General features: G+C 48.7%; 1 protein-coding gene and 1 long non-coding RNA gene across 25 annotated transcripts in view; one reads left to right on the plus strand and one right to left on the minus strand.

Moving 5' to 3' along the window:
• The window catches only part of MSI2 (musashi RNA binding protein 2), a 227496-nt gene that overhangs the window by 189194 nt on the left and 18502 nt on the right, over window positions 1-19800 (plus strand). For 6 of the 24 annotated variants that reach the window (XM_072026219.1, XM_072026215.1, XM_072026214.1 and 3 more), the window contains 2 exons: window positions 9327-9350; window positions 10501-10608. The exons of 2 other annotated variants lie outside the window; for them this stretch is intronic. In XM_072026219.1, coding sequence (XP_071882320.1) covers window positions 9327-9350; window positions 10501-10608 — 132 coding nt within the window. 16 more of the 24 variants (XR_011804315.1, XM_072026220.1, XM_072026222.1 and 13 more) reach the window with 11 other exon arrangements.
• On the minus strand, window positions 920-3496 carry LOC139999172 (uncharacterized). The gene is made up of 2 exons (XR_011804316.1): window positions 1887-3496; window positions 920-1778 (listed from the first exon to the last, which is right to left on the minus strand). It is a non-coding gene; the product is annotated as an uncharacterized lncRNA (long non-coding RNA).

The following is a 19800-nucleotide window of genomic DNA, read 5'->3' on the forward strand; positions in this document are numbered from 1 at the left end:
TTTGTTTCCCTCTGTTATACTTTCTTCCATCGTTACCTGGATGTCTGGGGATTGCCAAAGTTACTTAGAAGCCTTCAGCTCAGGAATTTAAATTTCTTTTTAATTAAGGGTTTGTTTGCTTGAATGTTTAAAACTTATTAAAGCCTTTGTGTATGGGGAGAGGTGGGAAAAACAAATATTTTCACAAACTTTTCTGAGCTCCTGGAAATACACTTGCTCATTAATAATGATACTCCATAGTCTGCAAAGCCCAGTCTTGGGTCATGCTCTTGCAGTGCCTGGTGCTATGAAAATCAAAGTTCAAAGCCTAAACTATGTTTTTTATTATTATGAGAGCATTTAAAACCAAACCAACTTTCTGTTAACGTATAAAGCTTAATTTAGTTTCTTTTCTGATAGCAGTCGCAAACTGCTCACTTGTAGTCCATCAGTTCTGGGTAGGAAGCTGTTCTTACATAAAAGTTATTGGTGATGCTTGCCTAGTGAGTCTGATAGTTATTTTCTGGGTCAAGAAAAGGAGCTGGTACCAAAGACAAGAGTAATTGCTATAATAATGACAAGCTTCAGGCTTCTTTTTCATTGTGCCTGAAAGGAGGTAAGGAAGTAAGTTTCTGTATCTGGTATTGAGGACATTCAGGAATATTACAAAGCTGCAAGCTTGTTTTGCTCTCCTGCAGGTCTCTCACTCTTGGTCTCCCACTCCTTTATAAGTAATCTCCTACAGGAAATGCAGTGGGAGAGAGGAAAGGGGTATGTTTGTAGCTCACTGTACTGCCAAGCAGACCATTTCGTATGTAGCAGGACATGGTATAAAGCAGTGGAGGTACTCAGGAGGCGCAGCTAAGTTAAGCCTTATAACAGTAAGAGGAACCGTTCTGACTTTGTCTAACCCTCTCTTAACTGCTTAAAATCTGCTGTAATCATCCCTGTGCTGCATGCTTTTGTTCACCTAAAACACATTACTGCATCTGCATGGCATAAAGTGGTTTACAAAATGCATTTGAAATCTACTAGAATCTCCTTAATTGTCACTCTTCAGAACTTTCAGTTTCTGTCTTCCTCAATGAAAATGAAGGCTATGGACTTGACCTGGTTTAAAATTAAGAGTTTGGGCTTCCTGTGTTGGCAGAGGGCAGGCTGAGGAGGGGCCGTTCTTGTTGCAGTTGCATCCCCGGAGCAAGGAGCAGCTGAAGCTGTGGAAAACAAACTGAGAAGTTAATATAGCAAAGCCCATAAAGCCAGAAGGTACTCCTTCAAGTTCTGCTTAGATAGCAATAGCTTTTATTTTGATGCAGGAAAAATGGTATCTAGAGCCGTTCCCCAAATCTGAGCAGAACTTAAGCAGCTTTTAGGTGCATTTGTTTTCTGAGAAGAGTTGTGGTTTTGTTTTTTACCATGTTGCAGAGAAGTGCTTTGTAAAATTCCTTTTCACCTGCCATTTGCCCCGCTCCTTAAAGTAACATCCTGGCTATTGAATTTAAGGGTTTTTCAGGAGGGGAGCTGTTGATCTCAGCCAGTGGTCCAGCTTCCAGCACTTTGAACGGCAGCAGGTGGCTAGTACAGGTGCTGCCTCCACTTCTCTCCAGCTCCAGGCAAGAGGCTTTATGCTGCGAGCAAGGTTCTGGTAAGGTTTCCCCATACTGCTCGTCTGGCAGAGGACCAAAACTTGCCAGGCCCTTCATCAGGTTTTTCTCTGGTGATGCCTTCAACACCTACTTGATCAGTAAGGACATCTTGACCATCGAACTCGGTTGTCCCGTTCCCAGCTGCTCACTGATCTGTGCGTGAAATTTGTGATGGGCTTTAAATACCCAGGGTTATCGCCCTGAAAATGAGCAATCCTGAAGCGACAGGGAGGAGAGAATGGAAAGAAAAACCAACCAAACCTGCTGGTGAATCTGGGTCTCTCAGGAGCTCTTTGTGTTTCGGGCAGTTCTGCAGCAAAAGAGTCCCTGAGTGATCGTTGCGTGGTGAGCAGGCCGCAGCTGCAGCAGCTGGGGAACTTAATGAGAATAATTAGCCACAGGAGTAAAGAGTCATAACACAAGCACACAAGTATGGAAGCAAACACAGGTTACCCTGTGGAAAGCATAACGTGATGTGGTGAGGCCCGTTCTGCTGTAGGAAGTTCTGCCTGTCCAAATGGGCCGGAGCACCGCAGCTCACCTGCTTAGGCCTTTGGCCTCCATAGGTACAATTTTTAACTGTAAAGCTGTTAAAAACTGGGAGCTGGGGGTTGAAAAAGAATTGAAGAGATTATTCCCCTTACAGCACAAAAACATTCTTCAGTCACATTTAATAGTGGGGTTTCAAGCTCATAATTAAGTTTTAAGTAGCTTCCAAGTTCTCCTGTGCCCAGAAGCAGTAATACATAGTCCCCGCAGTGATGCCCTGAGGGTTTTTAGGCTCAGCACCACAACCATCTCCTCTGACCTTTTTCATAATGTGGATTATGAAATGCACAGCGGCAGTTCCTCCAGCAAGGAAGCGTGAAGTTCCCTGTCCCTGCCAGCCACCGCTGTTGCGCTCCATAAGCTGCGGGGAGCTGTAGCGTGTCTTCTGGCGAGGCATTCGCTCCTGACTTGGAAACCTGCAAGTTGTGGAGAATTTCCTGCCCTCTGGTAACCTTGTCCTCTGATTAATTACCTCCTCCTTCACGTAGGTGCCTCTCATCTGTGTTGAATTTTGCCAGCTTCAGCTTCCAGGCGTGAGTTCTTTTTATGCATTCGTTCGTAGTCTGGGATCTGTCTTTTAATAATACTTACCCAGATAGTTTAGATCATTCATAAAAATTTAAACAAGCTGTTTAAACAAAATAGCTCATTTTCTCTACCATCAAAGCAACTGAAATGAGGCTTGAAGCAAATCAGTGCCACTTTGCTGAACTTTAAATATATGCCTTGATGCTGTTCCACCTAACCTGCCCTTGTTCGCTCAGCAGCAGGTGACTGAAATTCAGTGCTGCTGCGCTGCGTGTCAGGCGTGGGTTCAGTGAATTCACAAGCGTTCCTCCCCCTGCAACGATCATTTCATTTATACATACCTTGTTTATTAAAAATCAATGGTAAGTGTTTGGCTTTGGGCTTTAAAATGAGAAATGCTTTCATCGTGCGATCAGCTTAGTACTAAACAGAATTACTTGCTTTTAGGAAGCGATTTAGTTGAGATTGTCTTTCATGCACATCAGCTGCTTTCACTTGAAGCTCATAATTCCCTGTATTTCACCAGATACTAAATTAGGGAGAATTACATACCAAGTCAGAGTGGTGGGTGGTGGGAGGTATAGTTTTCATAGGACACATTTCAGAAGTGTATTGGTGCCTTAAAGCTGCCATAGGATTGGAATAGCTTTTAAGTAGAGTAAATAAGCTAAAACAGCTACCAGCTTTTGCTTCTTGGTTTGGATTGGTTGTGGTTTTTCTTGGTTTTGGTCTTGTTGTGTTTTTTTTTTTTTGAATAAATATTTTTCTTAGAGTGAACCATTTGCCTTTGAGAACTTTCCCAGTTTTCTGTATGGTGAAATAACTGCAAAAGGGTTATTACACTTGAAATGACACAGAATGATAATTTGGAGACAAACAAGGCTTTGTCTCACTGATGCATAAAGTAATTACTGGGCAAAAGTGCATCATTCTCATTTTAAAAACCATGGCCTGAGAGTGGTAAACAGCTGAAAAATGGGTTGTTCACTGTACATAATGTGGAAGTGCCAAATTTTAAATTAACTATATTTGGCTTTTATTGTTTTGTTGAAATTCCAAAGCAGAAATATTTGTTCATAATAACATCCATCTGCAAACACGCATCCGGTGTGAAGCGCATTACGGGTGTCTGACGTTGGGAATTTTCCTACAAAATCTTGCTACGCATCGTACATTTTAAGCAGCAGATGACTGTGCCTTGAATAACACAGCGGGCTGTTTAATGAGGTTTCCATTATGCATGATGTGCTGTATCTGAAGTTCGCTAATTTTCTGACCTGGTGAAATAGATTTTAATAAGCTTGATGTAACACAGCATATAAAGACAAAGGGAAACACTTAATGGGGCTGTCACAATAAAGAACTCTGAGCAGGCCTGGAGAAGCTAGAAGTATTAATAGAATTGATCGAAAGCTTAGGAGACAAATTCTCCATTTCCATGGACCACTGCCCTGTGCCTTGTTCCCCCCTGGCCATCGGGCAGGCAGCGTGTCCGTGGGGACACGGCGGGGTCGCTGCTGGAAGCGCCAGGCGCTGCAGACGGTCACGTCCTGCGGGCGTGGGGAGAGAGCTTCACGGGGTCTTCGATCAAATCCAAAAGTGTTAATTGCTACTAAACCATGATAACACGCGAATGGTTTGGTAGAATCCTCGTCTTTCACCAAGCCCAGATGAAATTGGGTTTCTCTGTGTATGTTCCTCTGTATGGTGAGCGGTTAGTCGTTAATCTGAAGCTTGAAATGGCAGCTGGTTTTCCTTTCTCATTCTTGTTTCTTATAGAAAAGGAGAGGGGGAGACAGAGGACTGAAAGATGAAGGTTTTAAACATAAAGGGATTGTTTTGGGATGGAGCTTTCCCTTGTGCGTGCTCACCATTAAAGACTGCATTTGTGTCCAGTAAATTGGACCCACGCCTGCCCGACTCCCAAAAAAAGGCGACTGGGCTCTTCTGCTTCATGCTTGTGAGTCTCTGATACTTTTGAAATGAAGCCTAAAGATCCTACAAAGAGGATAACACTGCCTAATGGAAAGAATAATGCAGGCGAGAACCCATTTGAAATGACAGCTGTGAGCCTCGCGACGCTTTTCTGTGCTGATCAAAGCCGCTGGTAACGCTGCTTGAAAGGAGGGGATCAGTTTCCCCTCGCCTTTTCCCACTCAACCTGCAGACGATTTCACATTCTCGACTTCACACTTTTTTTTTCTGGGAGATCAAGTGAACTCCCAAACGACTGATGTGGATCGGCACGCTGCGTGAGCCGGGTCAGCCTAAAAGACAAAGCGCTGTGAGATGAGGCGGGACGGAAACCTGGAGCTCGGCCGCCCGGCCTCCGAAACGCCCCGCTCGGAGCGGTGCTCGGGAGGCTGAGCCCCGGCGCTCAGCTGCGACGCCAACGCATGCAAATAGTTGGTAAACTGGGAGGCAGAATTCTGCTCGTTTTATGGTGGCTTTTATTCTCCACGCACATCTCGTAATTTCTGTTGTTTTTCTGAAGTCTGGTGCTGAAGGCAGATGATGATTTGAGACTCTCAGCTTGCATTTTGATTGTTGCTTGAAATCCACGTGCTTATTGCCGAAGTCCGAGCGTATGACCTCTTCTGCCCTACGTGCTTTAGCTGGTAGGAAGCAGAGAAAAATCCTTTGCGTGGTATTTTTTGATAGAAAACCTGGTTCTCCGGGTCTTTGTGACCTTTTGGTCTTGTTGTTTGGTTGCTGTTGTCTGGCTGCTTGTGCAGCATCTCGTGTCCTCCTGGGGCCTGCAGGGGCCGAGCAGAGCCGAGCCTGAAGCCCTTGGTGGCTGCCCATCTGGGCCAGGACAGCAGGGGAGGGCTGGTGACGGTCTGGCCGTGGCCATGGCAGCAGTGTGGCAGCGGGGCAGCACTTGGAAGTGATGTTTTGGGGGGCTCCGAGCACCCCCCAGCTCCCCGCAGCACCGCCAGCCAGCGGGACGTGGCCACAACACGCTTCAGCAGAGGTCGCTTCTTTGCTGTTTGCCTGAGCCGGGCAGTTCCTTGCCATCATCTACAAGTGCAAACAAAGACTCCTCCCTCCTCAGTTCTCCCCCAGCAGCACAGCCTGGAGGCGAAGAGCTGGCCGTGTCTGCAGTGAGCCCCCCAGCACAAGAGACCCGCACAGCCGCTGCCTTCTGCTTTCCCCTCTCAGGGAGTTGGCAAGCGTGTGCCGGCTTCTCCTGCCTTGTTGCTGGGATGTTTTCTTTTCAAAGCTTGAGTGACATGAAAAGGGCACTGTGTTCAAACCGTGCCTTCGTTCCTGGCACTGCAGGGGGCTTCCAGAGCCCAGCAAGGGATGGTCGGGCGATGCAGACGCTGTGCCTGCCTCAGGGTGAGGTGCAGACCCTTGAAAGCAAATGGGTGTGATTTGCTTTACTGCAATGGGAGGCAGTTTATAACGTCCTGGCAGCAGAGAGGAAGGGGGTATATAATGCTTATTGTGTTTTTCACTTGTTTCTAGTCTTTTGGCTAGCTTCGTGCTGGGGTAGAGGAGAAATGTGGATTGAGAAGGAAGCGAGCAGAGTGAAGACACAGGTGGCTTTGCAGGCAGCATCACCCCGGCCCAGAGCACTGCCGTGGGGCACAGGGCAGGGGCTGTGGCTCACGGGAAGCACCAGTGGCCCCAGTCCCCTGCTGCTGGAGGGGCTCCTGGGCAGCCCCAGGGCCCGGTCCTGGTCCTGCAGGGAGCTGCAATGCTGTGTGCCCCCCACAGAGCCCCTGAGCCCTCCTCACGCAGCATTGTTCTTGCCAGATTTGTTCCCAAATCTCCTGAAAGATCTGCTAAATCCCCAGGTCTTAGTTTTTTCTGCTTGGTAACGCCAAGTACGAGCCAGTGGGGCTGCGTGCTGCCTGCTGAAGTCCTGTCCTGCTGCTGTCGGTCGCGTTCCACCCTTTCGATCCCCTGCTCCCGAACTTGTTTGTGCGTTGGATAAAGCAGTTGCTTGCAGACAGCCACTGACTCCATCTGTGACCTCAGGGCACAGCATTTAAAAACAGATGTGTCCGTCTTCCCTCGCACGAGGCGGCTTCAGTTTTTAAAGTGAAACTATTGATGCAGGAAGCAGAAAAATTTATCTGTGAAAAATTGACCTCCAAATACTGGCTTTGGCTCATTCTGAGCAATAAGAGAGCATGAAATTGCTGTGAATCCTCAGGGCTTTCCTGGTCAGTGTGCAAGCCCACTGCAAAACATTTACTGTAAAATACCTTCTAATTGCAACGCCTAAAGTGGGCACTTTGCTCCTTTGGAACAGCTTTGGTATCTTGTTTTCTCTAGGCAATTATATGCAGAGGATACACAAGGAAGGACAGGGGTTGTTCCTGCGAGAATTGGAGCCCTCACACAAACACGGTGAACGAGTCTCTCTCTCCCTCCAGCCCTTCCTGATTTCCCAGTTGACTTCAGAGCGCAGCGGGCTTGGAGGAAGCCAGGCTGGGCCCCCTGCACCTCAGACGGTGGGATCGCCGCTGGGGGCTGGATCCAGAGCATGCTGCAGCCAGTGCCTCCCAGTGCCTCCCAGTGGCTTCCCAGTGCCCTGGTCTGGGTGCCTGGTCCCAGCCCCAGCAGCTGCAGAGGGTCGGAGCACGGCTCTGCCAAGGCGACCTCCTGAGGCAGCCCCAGGGCCATCGGTCAGGGCAGGACAGAGCGGATCCGCCTCTGCCACTGCCTGAGGAGCTGCTCTCCGGAAGGTGCCACGGGGATTCGGGGGAGCTGGTTTAAACCCAGGCCCATGGGAAGGGGCTGTCACTGCTGGAACGCAGGCAGACGTCCTCACCGAAGTGCTGGTGTGATCTGCGAGGCCAGCAAGAGGCTCTGCGGACAAGCAGATTGCTTCTGGGGCACAGAAACAAGCACAAGTGCTTGCTAATGCTTTCTGCTTCCTTAAATAGCTCCAGGTGCCCCAGCTCTCAAATTTGAATACAATGGTGCAGGAACACAGAAGGACGATTAAGGCAGAAGTTTCCTGCAGTACACAGAAAGGGTTCGGTGTTAATTTCACTGTCACTGTATTGTTGTTTAAAGTCCTCACTGATTTAAAAATGTATAAACAGCGGGAGGTAATAATACAGCATGACCAAAAGTGTTCCAGTACTGCTATAGGATTGGTGTTAAGGGAATTTAAGAGACTTGGTGGTGGAGCCCGAGACCAGAATGGCTGAGAGCCGGGCTGCATCCTTCGCTCTCTGCAGATAACTTTCTGGAGTCACTTTGCTTCTTTGTGCCTCATTTTATCCCATCTGTGAAATGGAGACAGTGTCAGCTGCCCATCATTCCTGAGAGATTCAGGGACAAAGAACTCCATCAGTATTAGGCATAAGTTGGCACAGTTCTTAGACATCACCCAGCATTAATGTGCCCGATAGTGTGATGACTGGGAAATTTGTTTTCAGATGAAGGAACTGATTAATGCAGTGCCTGGCAAATGTAATTTTGGTGTGTGGGACTGATTACTTTCAGAGTGTTGGATTGATTTAGGGATCCTCCAGTGATGGAGCCAGTCTGTGAGTCTGTACTGGTAAGCAGGTTTTGCCAGTTGGGATAATCCATCACTGCTTCCATCTTCCACTTGTGCAGCGGCCGTGCCATCCTGCTGCACCATGCGGCTGTCCCGGCAGCATGCGAGCAAGCCCGATCACACTTGAGCTGTCTGGAGTGCCGTGTCCCACAGATGCTTTCATCTCAGAATCAGGAGAATGGCTTTCGCTGGGGGAGGAGGGATTAATTTTTCACACATCTGTCTGCAGTGAACTCAGGAATGCCATAATAAATGCTTTGTTCGGGCTCTTTCTGTGGAGTGCTTTCTCCACCCTTGTTATTTCATTCTTTTGCATGGCAAAACTTTTTGTCCTGCATTTCAAATAGATACTGAGAGTCCCTGGCAGTTGAACAAGAGAAACAAACTTTCCAGCCCTGTTCTTTATGCTGCTTTCAGGGGATGCTTGGTGATTTGAAGGGTATTAGATTGGTTTTGGCAGAGGCATTTTATTCCATGGGAAATACACAGCTACTCTGATCCCTTGCGGATGGTTTAGCGAGCCCCCAGAGCCTCCAAGTGGCAGGTTTGCTGGTGGCTGGCTGGACAAGGGAATGCTGAGGATGCTGCTCTCAGGACGTGGTAGCAGAATCTGTGCTGTGAGGCTTTAAGGACAGTGCCAGCTCTGCTCCTGCATCACCCACAGCACCAGCTTGGGGTTTGGCGTAGGCACAGCTCTGCACAAAAATGAAGCCCCAGAGCCTGTGCACTTGTCCTACAGGTGTTTTCCCTGCTGTTGGAAGGTTGGTTTGACTTTCTAACACTGAAGTCTTCTCACTCCAGGATATTGTAGATCCGCTACCCGTATGTCAGGGGGAGCCAGCCAGGGTTAACGTGTCCATCGCCAGCAGGAGTGCACTTTGGTTACAATATCCCCCAGTATGGATGTGTTTCCCACTGCATCCTGCTCCTCGGAGATCATAGCAGATCATCAACATAATGAAAACAAACAGTTCACAGTGGCATTAAGTAACAGGATTTGTTGCGTGCATGGGCTCTGTGGGCGGGGAGCAGCAGCAGGCAGCAGCCCGGGGTAGCTCTGCATACATTTACCTAGATTTTTTCTTTTCCCTCAACAGCCCTATTACCATATTTAAATGCAAGTATGTCTTTTTTTAATTAATGTTTTAAGTAGCCTCAAGTCACTCTAGCCTAGCTGCTCTCTGTTCCTGCCCCCGGTAGATTCCCTGTAGCTGAGATGGTAGCGCTAGAGGTAGCGGGCTCGTAGTCTGCTGGTTCTTCTGGATCTCACTCTCCATCTCTCTAGTTTGCTGTTCTCTTTTCTGTTGGCTCAGTTATTTTTGTGTGGCTCTTCAGCATTGCAAAGCAGCTGTGATCAAAGTCCTGGAGCATGCTTGAGGGGCAGGTGCCCTGGCACCCCAGAGGGTGTCCTGGCTGGCACCAGAAGCAGCCGGAGCTCCCAAAGACCGGGAGTGCTGTGACTGCTTTGTTGACTTTGCAGCAAGGGTATTTGGGGTTCTTGCTGATAGCCTGGACCTTGCCATTGCCCTCTTAAAATACATATTTAAAGTCAGAGCCTCTGGCAGATCTTTTTAATATTAATTAAGTAAAGAAACCGAATCTGAAATCTTGCTAGCAGCATTTCATTCATTTGTAACGTCTCAGCCTCCCTGTAGCAGGGTGTATGTCTTAGAGATCCTTGATCTGTGGCTGTTTTGCTTTCAAAAGCTTTTTTCTTTCTCTCTTTTTTAAATTACATTCCGGTGAGTTTTTTCTGCTTGATCCCAGCAAATCTGTGATCTTGACATGAGGACCTTCTCGTATTTTCCATTACCGTTATGTCTATAGATCAGCACGTTATTATCACTTGCAAATAAGCACGGAACAAAACGCACCCATTGTTTTGTGCGAGCGGGCCGACCCTAACCCTCTGAAAGTAAGGAGATGTAAGCTCAGTGCTGCAGGCGTCCCTCTGAGTTTATCCACCCCCAGTGCCGTGGCCAGACGCGCGGGACGAAGCACCATCAGTGGCACACGCTGCTGTTTACATCTTCTGCAGGGAGATTTGGGCCACCTTTGTACCAGCAAAGACTGCCTGCAGCAGGCACCCGGGCAGGGCTTGGCTCTTCCCAAACGCGGTGCCCATCGATGGCATGGGGAGCTGGGACCACAGCCTCACGCTGCCCTTCGGAGACGCCTTGCCCTTAGCAGGCCACAGCCGCCCGCGCCCCGCAGAGACGCGTGGTGCCCGCTGGCTTCTTTCTTTACCCTTCTCCTTTTCTCCACGGCCAGGTTTTCCGGCAGCGGCTTATGGACCAGTAGCAGCGGCAGCCGTGGCAGCAGCAAGAGGATCAGGTAGGGGGGCCCGTGGAAGAGCAAACCCTCAGAGTGCAGGGTCAGGTAAAAGCTCTGTCGGTATTCTGTGTGGCTGCAGCTCTCCATCATTTCTCTGATTTTCCTCACACTTATCCTGGGGACCTGAAAACAATCAATCACCAAAAAAAAAATCAAAAAAATAAAAAAAATCAAACCCAAACCCAAACTACAAGCAGAGGCCACGGGGCCTGGAGCACCTTGCAGGAGATTGGCATAAGAACTGCCAAAACCTGGGTAGATATTCTGATTTGTTTCTTTATTTATTCCTTTATTATGTTGGTTTCTTTGTTTCTTTGGTTTAAATTTGAGATTATAAAGGACACCAAAACAAAGAAAAAATGTGGAGTTTTTTGAAAAAAAGTTTTCATTTCTCATGGAAAGTTTGCGCTGAGGTAATGCAGCAGCATGGGCTCCTGCTGTGCTCAGAGCTGTGCTCCCCACTTCAAACCAGTCTGGACACATCCCTTACTGGGATGGTGTTTTCTTCCTGTGCAGGGGTGGCCGTGGGCAAGCAGGAGGAGTGCACCCCGGTGCTGTGGGGTCAGGGGCATGCATTGCAGTGCCGGCAACCCAGCACTGATGGCAGTTTGTCCCTTTCTTGGATGACCACCTCCATTCCCTGCTGCAAACTCCGGCCTGCTTCCCATGAGAAATGCCAAAGCTTTTCTTCCTGTCCTTCTGAAAACTTTTATTTTTTTCCCCTTAAGGGAAATAAATAAATCATTGCCAATTACCGTTATTACCTTTGGTTTTAAATTCAGATAAACATACGAATTAGTGCTTTACTTAGGGAATTTAAGTGTTCAGTGCAGTCATAAGTGAGCTGCTCCTTCGTCAGCGCCCTCCTCTGCCCTGGCCCTGGCCTGTCCCCACGCATGCCCGGCTGAGGGAGAAGCCATCTGCGGCCTCCCCGCCTCAGGGGGCTGCTCCCTGGGGTCGGAGCCCCCGGCCCCTCAGTGCTGTGCCGGGTGGAGGCCTGTGCCCGGGCGGAGGACGTGGCGTTGGCAGCTGTTTCCCAGCTCACTCATGACGCAGTCCTGACGTGGGGGTTTCTTGGTGACTTTTCTGGCAGTCCCAGGGCGTGAACTGGGCTCTTCCAGAAAAGAGCCGACTAAACCGCTACGCAACGGGTCAGAAGGAGGGCGCAGGCCCTGATGTGTCTCGAGTGTGAGCCTAATGCCATGGAGGCCAAAGCAAGACACCAGGAGAACTCCGTTCCATGCAAACTGGCACTGCTTGCAGGCTACAAAGGATTATCTGTACCAGTTCCATTTTGTGGCATGTAGAGAGCGCCTAAGGGGTGACTTGCCAGACTGGTTGTGGGGATCCCCAATCTCCCTGCTCTTCCCACTGCCCCTTCACAGAGGGAAACAAAAAAGCAATCAAACAAAAGAAACAAAGAGGAAAAAAAGGGGTTGATTTTTGCATATGATTTCAGGAAGAAAAAAAAAAAAGACTTCATTGTTTCTGCCTCTTCCTCATGTTTTGCCCTTCAGGTTTTGTTTTACGTACAAACAGACCTGGTGAGTTGCCCCTTAGCAAGGCACAGAGGGTTTGGCTGGATTAACGTTGCTTCCCTGATTATTATTTTTTTAATCGGAGTGCTTTTGGTGCCCATTACAACTGAACTGAGCATTGATCAATTCTGTGCCTGAAAATCATTTGTCTTTAATTTGAGTGTTTTTTGTTTTTCCTTCTGTTGGGTTTTCTGTTTTGTTTTGTTTCTTTCGTTTTTTATTTGAACTTGCAATACGAAACTAAAACTAATCCTAAATTAACAACACCCTTTCTGGCAAGTTTAAAGAGCAGTATGGTGTTTGGAAATGTCTTTCAAGCCTCGAAATTGCCTCTTTGCACAAAACTGGCAAAACCCCAAAACTGAATCAAAAGAACCCCTCCCAGCCCCAAGATCTCAAGGAGGAAGGTGGGTTTGTTGCAGCCCCGGCCCCGCTGCCACTTGCACGTGCAGTGAGCCCTGCTCTGGGCACAGTGTGTTTCATGTAGAGTCATCTCCATCCAAAGACAGTTTTCGGAAGGGACATCCTGGGTTCGCCACTTCCATCCAGCCATGGTAGTGAATTGTATTCAGGAGCAGTAGAGTATGATCTTGTGATACAGTGTATGGGCCCGATTCATTACAAGAAAAATGGTTGGGGTTTTTCTTCTTTTCTGTTGGTTTTTCTTTTTTTTTTTTCCCTTTACAAATTTGCACAGCCCTCCTTTGCACGTGCCCCAGCCCAAAGCCCAGAGCACAGCACCGTTGCCCCATGCTGGCCCAGTTCCCTCTTCAGCCCCGACGGAGCCAGAAAGTGCCCAGGCAGTGCCCCTGCCCCATCTTGGGCCTACCCTGCCCCAGGCCGCGGGCCGGGCCCTGTGGCTGCTGCCCCTTCCGCAGCCCCACTGCGGGCGGCGTGGCGTTGTGTCCCCTCCGGCCACCTCCACGGTGACCTGGCCCCCCAGGTCCTGCCCTCACCACCGAGCACAGCGGCTCTGCAGCACCGGCACCCAGCCTGGCGCCGGGGCCTGCGTCTTGGTCTCCCAAGGAGACTGCGGCCTTTCCATTTCCAAACCCCCTCGGCTCTGGTGTGTGGGCACTAATGACCTCCGATGCTCCTGGGGTGGTGGTCCTGTGTCCTTGGAGGAAACCTGCATGTTTGCTTAACAGCGGGAGCAGCCCACCGGGGGCAGTTAACCGCATGGGGGCTGCGGCGGGGCCGCGGTGGCTGTGGGCAACTCCTGGCCCCGTCCCCTGCGCTATCCGGTCTTCGCTTCCCTCTCCCCTTCTTTTCCTATTGCAGCTTGTGAGAACACGGCCACCAGTTTACCACGCTCGATCAAACAAGTTCTCTTATCTGTCACAGCAGCTATCTCCTACAATCAGCAAAAAGGGACATTTCCCTCCACTCGTGCTCAATGTCAGTCATAAATTCAGGCTCAGCCTAGCCGTTCACTTGCGGGCAGGGTGAATGCAGCGATGCCTCTCGCAGTAAATCACATGCCCGGTCCCACATCCCTGTGAGGAGGCGATAGCTGAGGTCTCTTGAGCTGATGAGGGGGTTTGGCCACATCCATTCACGTCAGGTGGGGCTGTGCTGCCGGATCCCTCGGCTGCTTTTGACAACCTCATCCATTCTTGTATTTTTTTTTAATGAATTGGGACCTGAGCCATGGAAAATGAGCAAACTTAAAAGTTTGAGTGCTGCAAACTCCTCCTAGACAACTTCACTATCAATGTCACATTTCTTTTTAAATCCACCTGACATATTTTAAGTGTAAAACATTTTTGTCTTGTAAATGCTTTTTTTAAAGTAAAATCATGTGGGAGGGGGGGACATTTTTATCTTGCATTTGACATGGGGGGGGGATTAATTTGGAAGGAAAGTGAGACAGCAAAAAATTGGCAGGAGAGGATTTTTGTTCCTTCCTTTTGGGTTCATTGACGAGTCTGAGATTTTTCCAGTTTCCAACCTGTTGCCACCAACTATTCCTCCCTGATGACTGGAGACAAAAACGCTAAGGCCATAATCTCAGCCCGATCCCCGCTGCTCGGCACCAGCGGCAGCCGCGCACGCCTGTCCCAGGTGAGCCGTGCCGGCGCGGCGGGTCCCACGGGCACGCTTCAGCCCGCCGAGATGGTCGGCGGCGCCCAGCGCGGTGGGACAGCGCGGGGGCACGGCGCAAGGAGCCCCCCCCCCCCCCGGCCCCCGCCTCCGGCACATCTGGATTTCGGGCACCAGTCCCGGCTTTGAGCCCCGTGCCCCGACAACCCCTTACTGTACTTTATACTTGCCAGTATAACGAATCTAGTAACGCGAGCTACTGACCTTGATGGTGAGTGTGAGCAGTTATGTTTTGTTGTTTTCTCTCTTGCTTGGTTGGGGCTGCTGTGAGAGAGGGTGTCTCTGAGGCATACTTTCCGGCCTCTCTTACACTCGGACGTGCACACCTCCTCTCAAACACTCTTCTGAGCGCTCTCAGCGGGAAGGTTTGTCCACACCTATTAATCCTCTCTCAGTGTCCAGCTTCTTGTTAGTAGCAGCTGGTTGCATGTTTTTTGCTTGTTCAGACGAAACGGTTCAAGAAACGACTCATATCAACTCTTGAGAAATGTCTCTATTTTTTTGTACACTTTCTTTCTTTTGATGTTTTTATTAATTTCCCTTACTTAAAAAACAAAACACTTGTTGTCCCCCGTAAAACATTTCACATCTCCCCTTGCCTGTTCTTAGAGTGTATGTATCTGTGGGACTGAACTAAATGCATGCACTGTAGTAGTCGTACTGGTAGCAGTAGATGTAGTTGTAGAACATGCATTGTTGAGTTGATATTATAGGTACCATCAACGTGAAATAGCGCGGCAGTTAAAAGCATAGCCTTGGTCTGATTGAAAGTGTAGGGCTATCAATAAAGCAGAGAGCTGCTAAAGGCTTGGATCCATAGTACCGTATTTGTTAAATCCCATTATCTGGAAGTTTAAATTGAACATGGCTGTAGGCAACCTACACCCTTCTGTACAAGAACCCGCACATGCTGTTATGTTGATAGTAAATTTGCTATATTTTTTTCAAATTAAAGTCCCTAGGAATTAAAATGCTGAGTATAACTATATTCTCCTATTTTTATTTTGTATTTAAAAGAATTTAAGATATTTTTTAAATCATTTTACAATCATGGTTTCTTCATCAGCCTGTTACTCGCCCATATTAGCCCATAGAATCATTCGTTAGCAGTTGTAGACCAGATGTGCCAAATGCAAATCACTCCATTTGGGTGTCTGTATAATACCATGTGTGTGAAGCAGCTTCCTGCAGACTGTCCTGAGCTGTAAAGCAATTGTTTTTAGGTCATAAACCTTAAATCTTGTTATGCAACAAAGACTCTAAGCTAGTGGCGGTTTGTATTCATTGCCATGTCACTGAGCTTAAGGGAACATTTTTCTATTAAGATTTAACATTTCATAAATATCAGCATTAGGAGTTTGAGACAAGTTCATCATCTTTGCCATTGAGCCAGCAAGCGTCTTTGCTTCTCATGCCCCGGTTTATGCACTAAACTTTTTAAATTCTTCCACAAATGCAGTTGTAGTCAGTAAGCTTCACAGATGGTAACTGAGATCCTGAATTAGGCTTTGCTTATTGGTTTAGTTTGTTGGTTGTCAGAAGGTACCCTGCTGGGATCAGATACTGTATGGCACCGTCCCACCGCAGCCTCCCTCCTCCCTGGGCGCTCAGGCGATGCCCTGCAAACCGAGCGTGCTTTGAGCGCGTTCCTGCTCCGCTGGGTACAGGCAATCTTAGGGCACTTATTTCAGCAAGTGCTTTAAAAGGAAATAAAATATCCAGAATGGGCTTTCAAAATGTAATTAAGAGTTTGTATCCGCTCCTTACCTCTAATAGAACATGAAGTAAATCAACCAAACAACTGCAAGGATGGAGCCGACACAATGCAAGCCCATGCAAGGCAATCTGAGCCACCCAGATTACTTCCCTTATTGCCCCTGAGGAGCTGAACCACTCCTGCATCAAGGGGGAGAATAATTTCCCCCTTCAATCTCAATCTGCCAAGGAGACGGGAGGACCCACTGTTTAATGCGCGAGGCATATGATGAAGTGAGGAGTGTATCTAAAAATTAGCAGAGCGACAAATTGCATGGGGTTTAGGAATCCTGGTCTTATACTTAAAGAAGGTGCTCTAAAAATTTAATCTTGTCGTTAGGCACCCATAGTGTTAGCAAATTACAGCCATAAAAAAGTGGGACCGCAGTCAGTCTGTGTGTGGAAGGAGCGGAGCTGGCGCCGGCACACAGAAATGTCAGGAGGAGGAGCGTTTCGGAGATCCAGTGATGAGCCAGTCTGGGATTTATACGGCCCATTGAGAGGACTCCCTTGTGGCTCAGCAGCTCAGATGGAACTACTCTCCTTCTTTTATTTTGCTATATAAAAGTACATAAAATTTAATCCAAGCTATGTAATCTCAAAAGCCAGAACCTAACAAGTGGACCACTTGGGAGCAGCAAGCAGGCTGAAATTTCTCACTCCATTGGAACAGCCTGTAATTATGTGACAGAGGCTGGCAACTGGAGCTCAGCACGGCTGATGCATCAAAAAATTAATGGCTGCATCAGATTTTATCTTTTGCTTATCTTCCTAGCAGAGGCAGTCAGCATTTGAGAGCATTGCAGGCGGTCAGGGTGGGAGGGGTAAGACAAAGAACCACGCACAGCTTTGTGCTCCGGTAATGGGTGAGCACAAAGACAAATGTCTCGTGTTAAACAGAGAAGAAGCCAGACTGCACCGAGACCTGTCTGAACAGTGAATGTGCCATTCTCCTCCAGCCTGTGTAGCATGGCTACGTGAGGAGGGCAGTCGGCGTTTCCCTAGGTGCTTTTTGCTGGGGCTGTTATAGCCCCCGCTCCTGTTCATTCCAGAACTCAGGCTACCCACAAGCCTTGTTTGTCTTCTTTTACTCTAGGATGCCATTTCCTGATTTTTTAAATCCTCGTGGGACTGAGCTTTCTAAAGGACAAAGTAGTAAATGCAGTAGATTTAAAACAATTTTGTGCCGCTGTTATTAGGCCTTGACCACAGCGGCGGTTGTTTCACAGGGCTCCTGGCTGAAGTCTATTGTGGTTTAAATACATCAGCTTTAATCAATAATTTTGTAATAGAAAATCTCGCGCACTTGATAAATCATCTCCAGTGCAATTAGTGACCACCTCTGAAGTGCAGACTTAAGTACAGCGTAAGTTAATCTTTAATGAATTTAGTGGCTAACTTTTAATAGTCTTTTCAATCAGGAGAACTATTTTCAGTGGGAAAAGGCTCCCTGGCAGAGCTCGTGCGGGACGCACGTCGTGCCCCGTGCAGCCCCGTGGCCGGGCAGGCTGTGCTGCAGCCCCTCCGAGCACTGCGGTGGCCAAGTGATGCCATTTGGCTGCGTCTTCCCTAGTAGGAGCGGAGGGACAGGGCTCTCGGCCTCATAATTAAACTTTGTTCCACGCAAGATGCAGACGAGCCATTGTGAAGTTTGAAAGCTGAGTGGTGCAATGAGGTGCTGAAGCACACGAGCACGTCTTGTGCATTTTAATCACCAGCAGCGTAAAATACTCGCTGAGCTGAGGAGCAGCTCGCCTGGCTGGCAGCAGGCGCAGGCTGTTACCCATTAGTGGGACAACGGCTAAATGTGACACAGTGCACATTTACAGACACACTATTGTGAGTATTTTCATGCTGATTCTCTCCCCAAATGTTTTAGAAGTAAATACATAATTACAGTTATATTTTTCCCTCTCTCCTTTCTGAGATAAAGTGAAAAAGAAGCAGCGGCATTTTTCCTTGCAGCAGATGTTAGCATGCATCTGGCTCTGGATTAGCATGAGGAGTGTGGATCAGTAATTGCTGGAGAAGGCGAAATTGGTCTTCAGGTATATAAACTCGAGCTTTTTAAAAATAATCGATTCGCACATCTGGGGCTTTTTAGAGGCATTTCCTGGTAGTTACAGCAAGAGCCCAGAGCTGTGTGCCATTGAGGGCTTCCAGGTGCCTGCGAAGGGGCCGCGGGTATTTGCTGCTGACAGATGAACCGGTGCCCTCGGCATGGTAGGCACAGCGTCTCGCAGTTTCCTCAACCATGAGCTCATGTTTTCCTTTCCAGGGTGTTATTACCAAAAACCTGTGTCAGGCAGCCTTAGCCCTGTTGGTGCCCATAGCTCGTGTTTGCTGGCAGCAGTGGCGTGGGTCAGGGAGGTCCTGCACGGGGCATGAAGGCCAGGAATGTACATGACTGCTGACACACGTGTCCAGGATCTCATTTTGGTGGGCAGAGCAGTGCCACTTTCTCCTTCCTCCCAGTGCTGGGCCTGGGTGTAAGGGAGCAGGATCAACAAAACAATTTCGAGCTAAACAAATGCAGCAGTGATGGGGAGGGTCTTCCCCTTGCCCATCCCAAGAGAGGCGTTCAGAGCAGTGCAGGCATACAGGGGGGCACCTGTCTGACCAACAGAGTCTGGTGGAAACGTCTGTGCAGGCTCCTGGTGCAAACTCCATGGCACAAGAGGATCATGGCATGGGAGCACCAGGGTTCAATGCAGCCTCACAGCTCACCTGCCACCCGGTTGCCCCCATAGGCGTCAGCCCCGCAGGAAGGTGCCCCCGCCACCCTGCCCTCCCCTGCAGCCGCATCAGGCAGCGGAACAAAGACCTGGTTTTGTTTTAATTTTCCTCCAGTATTGTCTGTTATTGTACAAAAGGCTTCAATTTAAAATTAACAGGAGTGATAGCCAGTTAATGTGTTACAGTGGGAGGCCGGAGTTTCTGTTGCTATGGCAATGGAGTTTGGCTCATTTGTTTTGTAGATGAGTAATTACTACGCAATTAGAGTAGGCTAAAAATAAAGGGGCCTTTTGTTCCCTGTTACTCATTAATATTAATAAAAGACCTGTCCGGGCTGTGGTAAACAATTAATGCAGATGTGGTTGCCCATGGTAAAAGTAGCAACAGATTTCACGTTACGCAGCGAGAGGTGAAGGCGCCAGCTTCTCTTAGCTTGGCTCTTGTTCATTTTAAATAGAAAAATTATTAGCGAGAGGTCTGCATTAGCACAGAATCGCAAGCTTTAGCCCTCATTTGCCAGCTGGATGGATGGTAATAAGTGTTAAAGCTTCATGCACAGGCACTGGCAGCACGTACAGTGCTGGGGCCGGGTCCCACAACGCAGCAAGAGCCCATGGCCCAGGGCATGGAGAGAGGGGGCAGCGGCCACCGTGCTCAGGACAGGGACCTCCTCGATTGCCCCGGCTGGGCACTGGAGCAGGGACCTCACCTGAAAACCCAAACACTTTGTGGTGGGGCTACTGCTGCTGAAATGGCTCTGAGGCAGCCTGGTACAGACAGCCAGTGCCAAAAGAGAGCAAGAGGAAACAATCCCAACCACTTCATGTGAAGTATGTAAAAATTAAACCACACCAGATTTTAAATTAACTGTAAAACCAGCTAAATTGGCGGAGAAACCTGTTGGGAAGATGGCTGACAGGACCGAGTGTCTCTACCTCTGTATTTCACCTGCTGGTCTCCATGCAGCTGGTGAGCATCCCAGGCCACAGCATGGGGCCGGGGTGGTCCCTGCCCACCCAAGACCCCCGGTGCTCAGCACCTGAGCGAGAGGCGGTCGGTGCGGGGCAGCACGGGCACCCCAGTGCCCCAGCCCGGCATCGTCGAG

This window comes from Anas platyrhynchos, chromosome 20 (assembly GCF_047663525.1).
Source record: "Anas platyrhynchos isolate ZD024472 breed Pekin duck chromosome 20, IASCAAS_PekinDuck_T2T, whole genome shotgun sequence".
Taxonomy (NCBI): domain Eukaryota; kingdom Metazoa; phylum Chordata; class Aves; order Anseriformes; family Anatidae; genus Anas; species Anas platyrhynchos.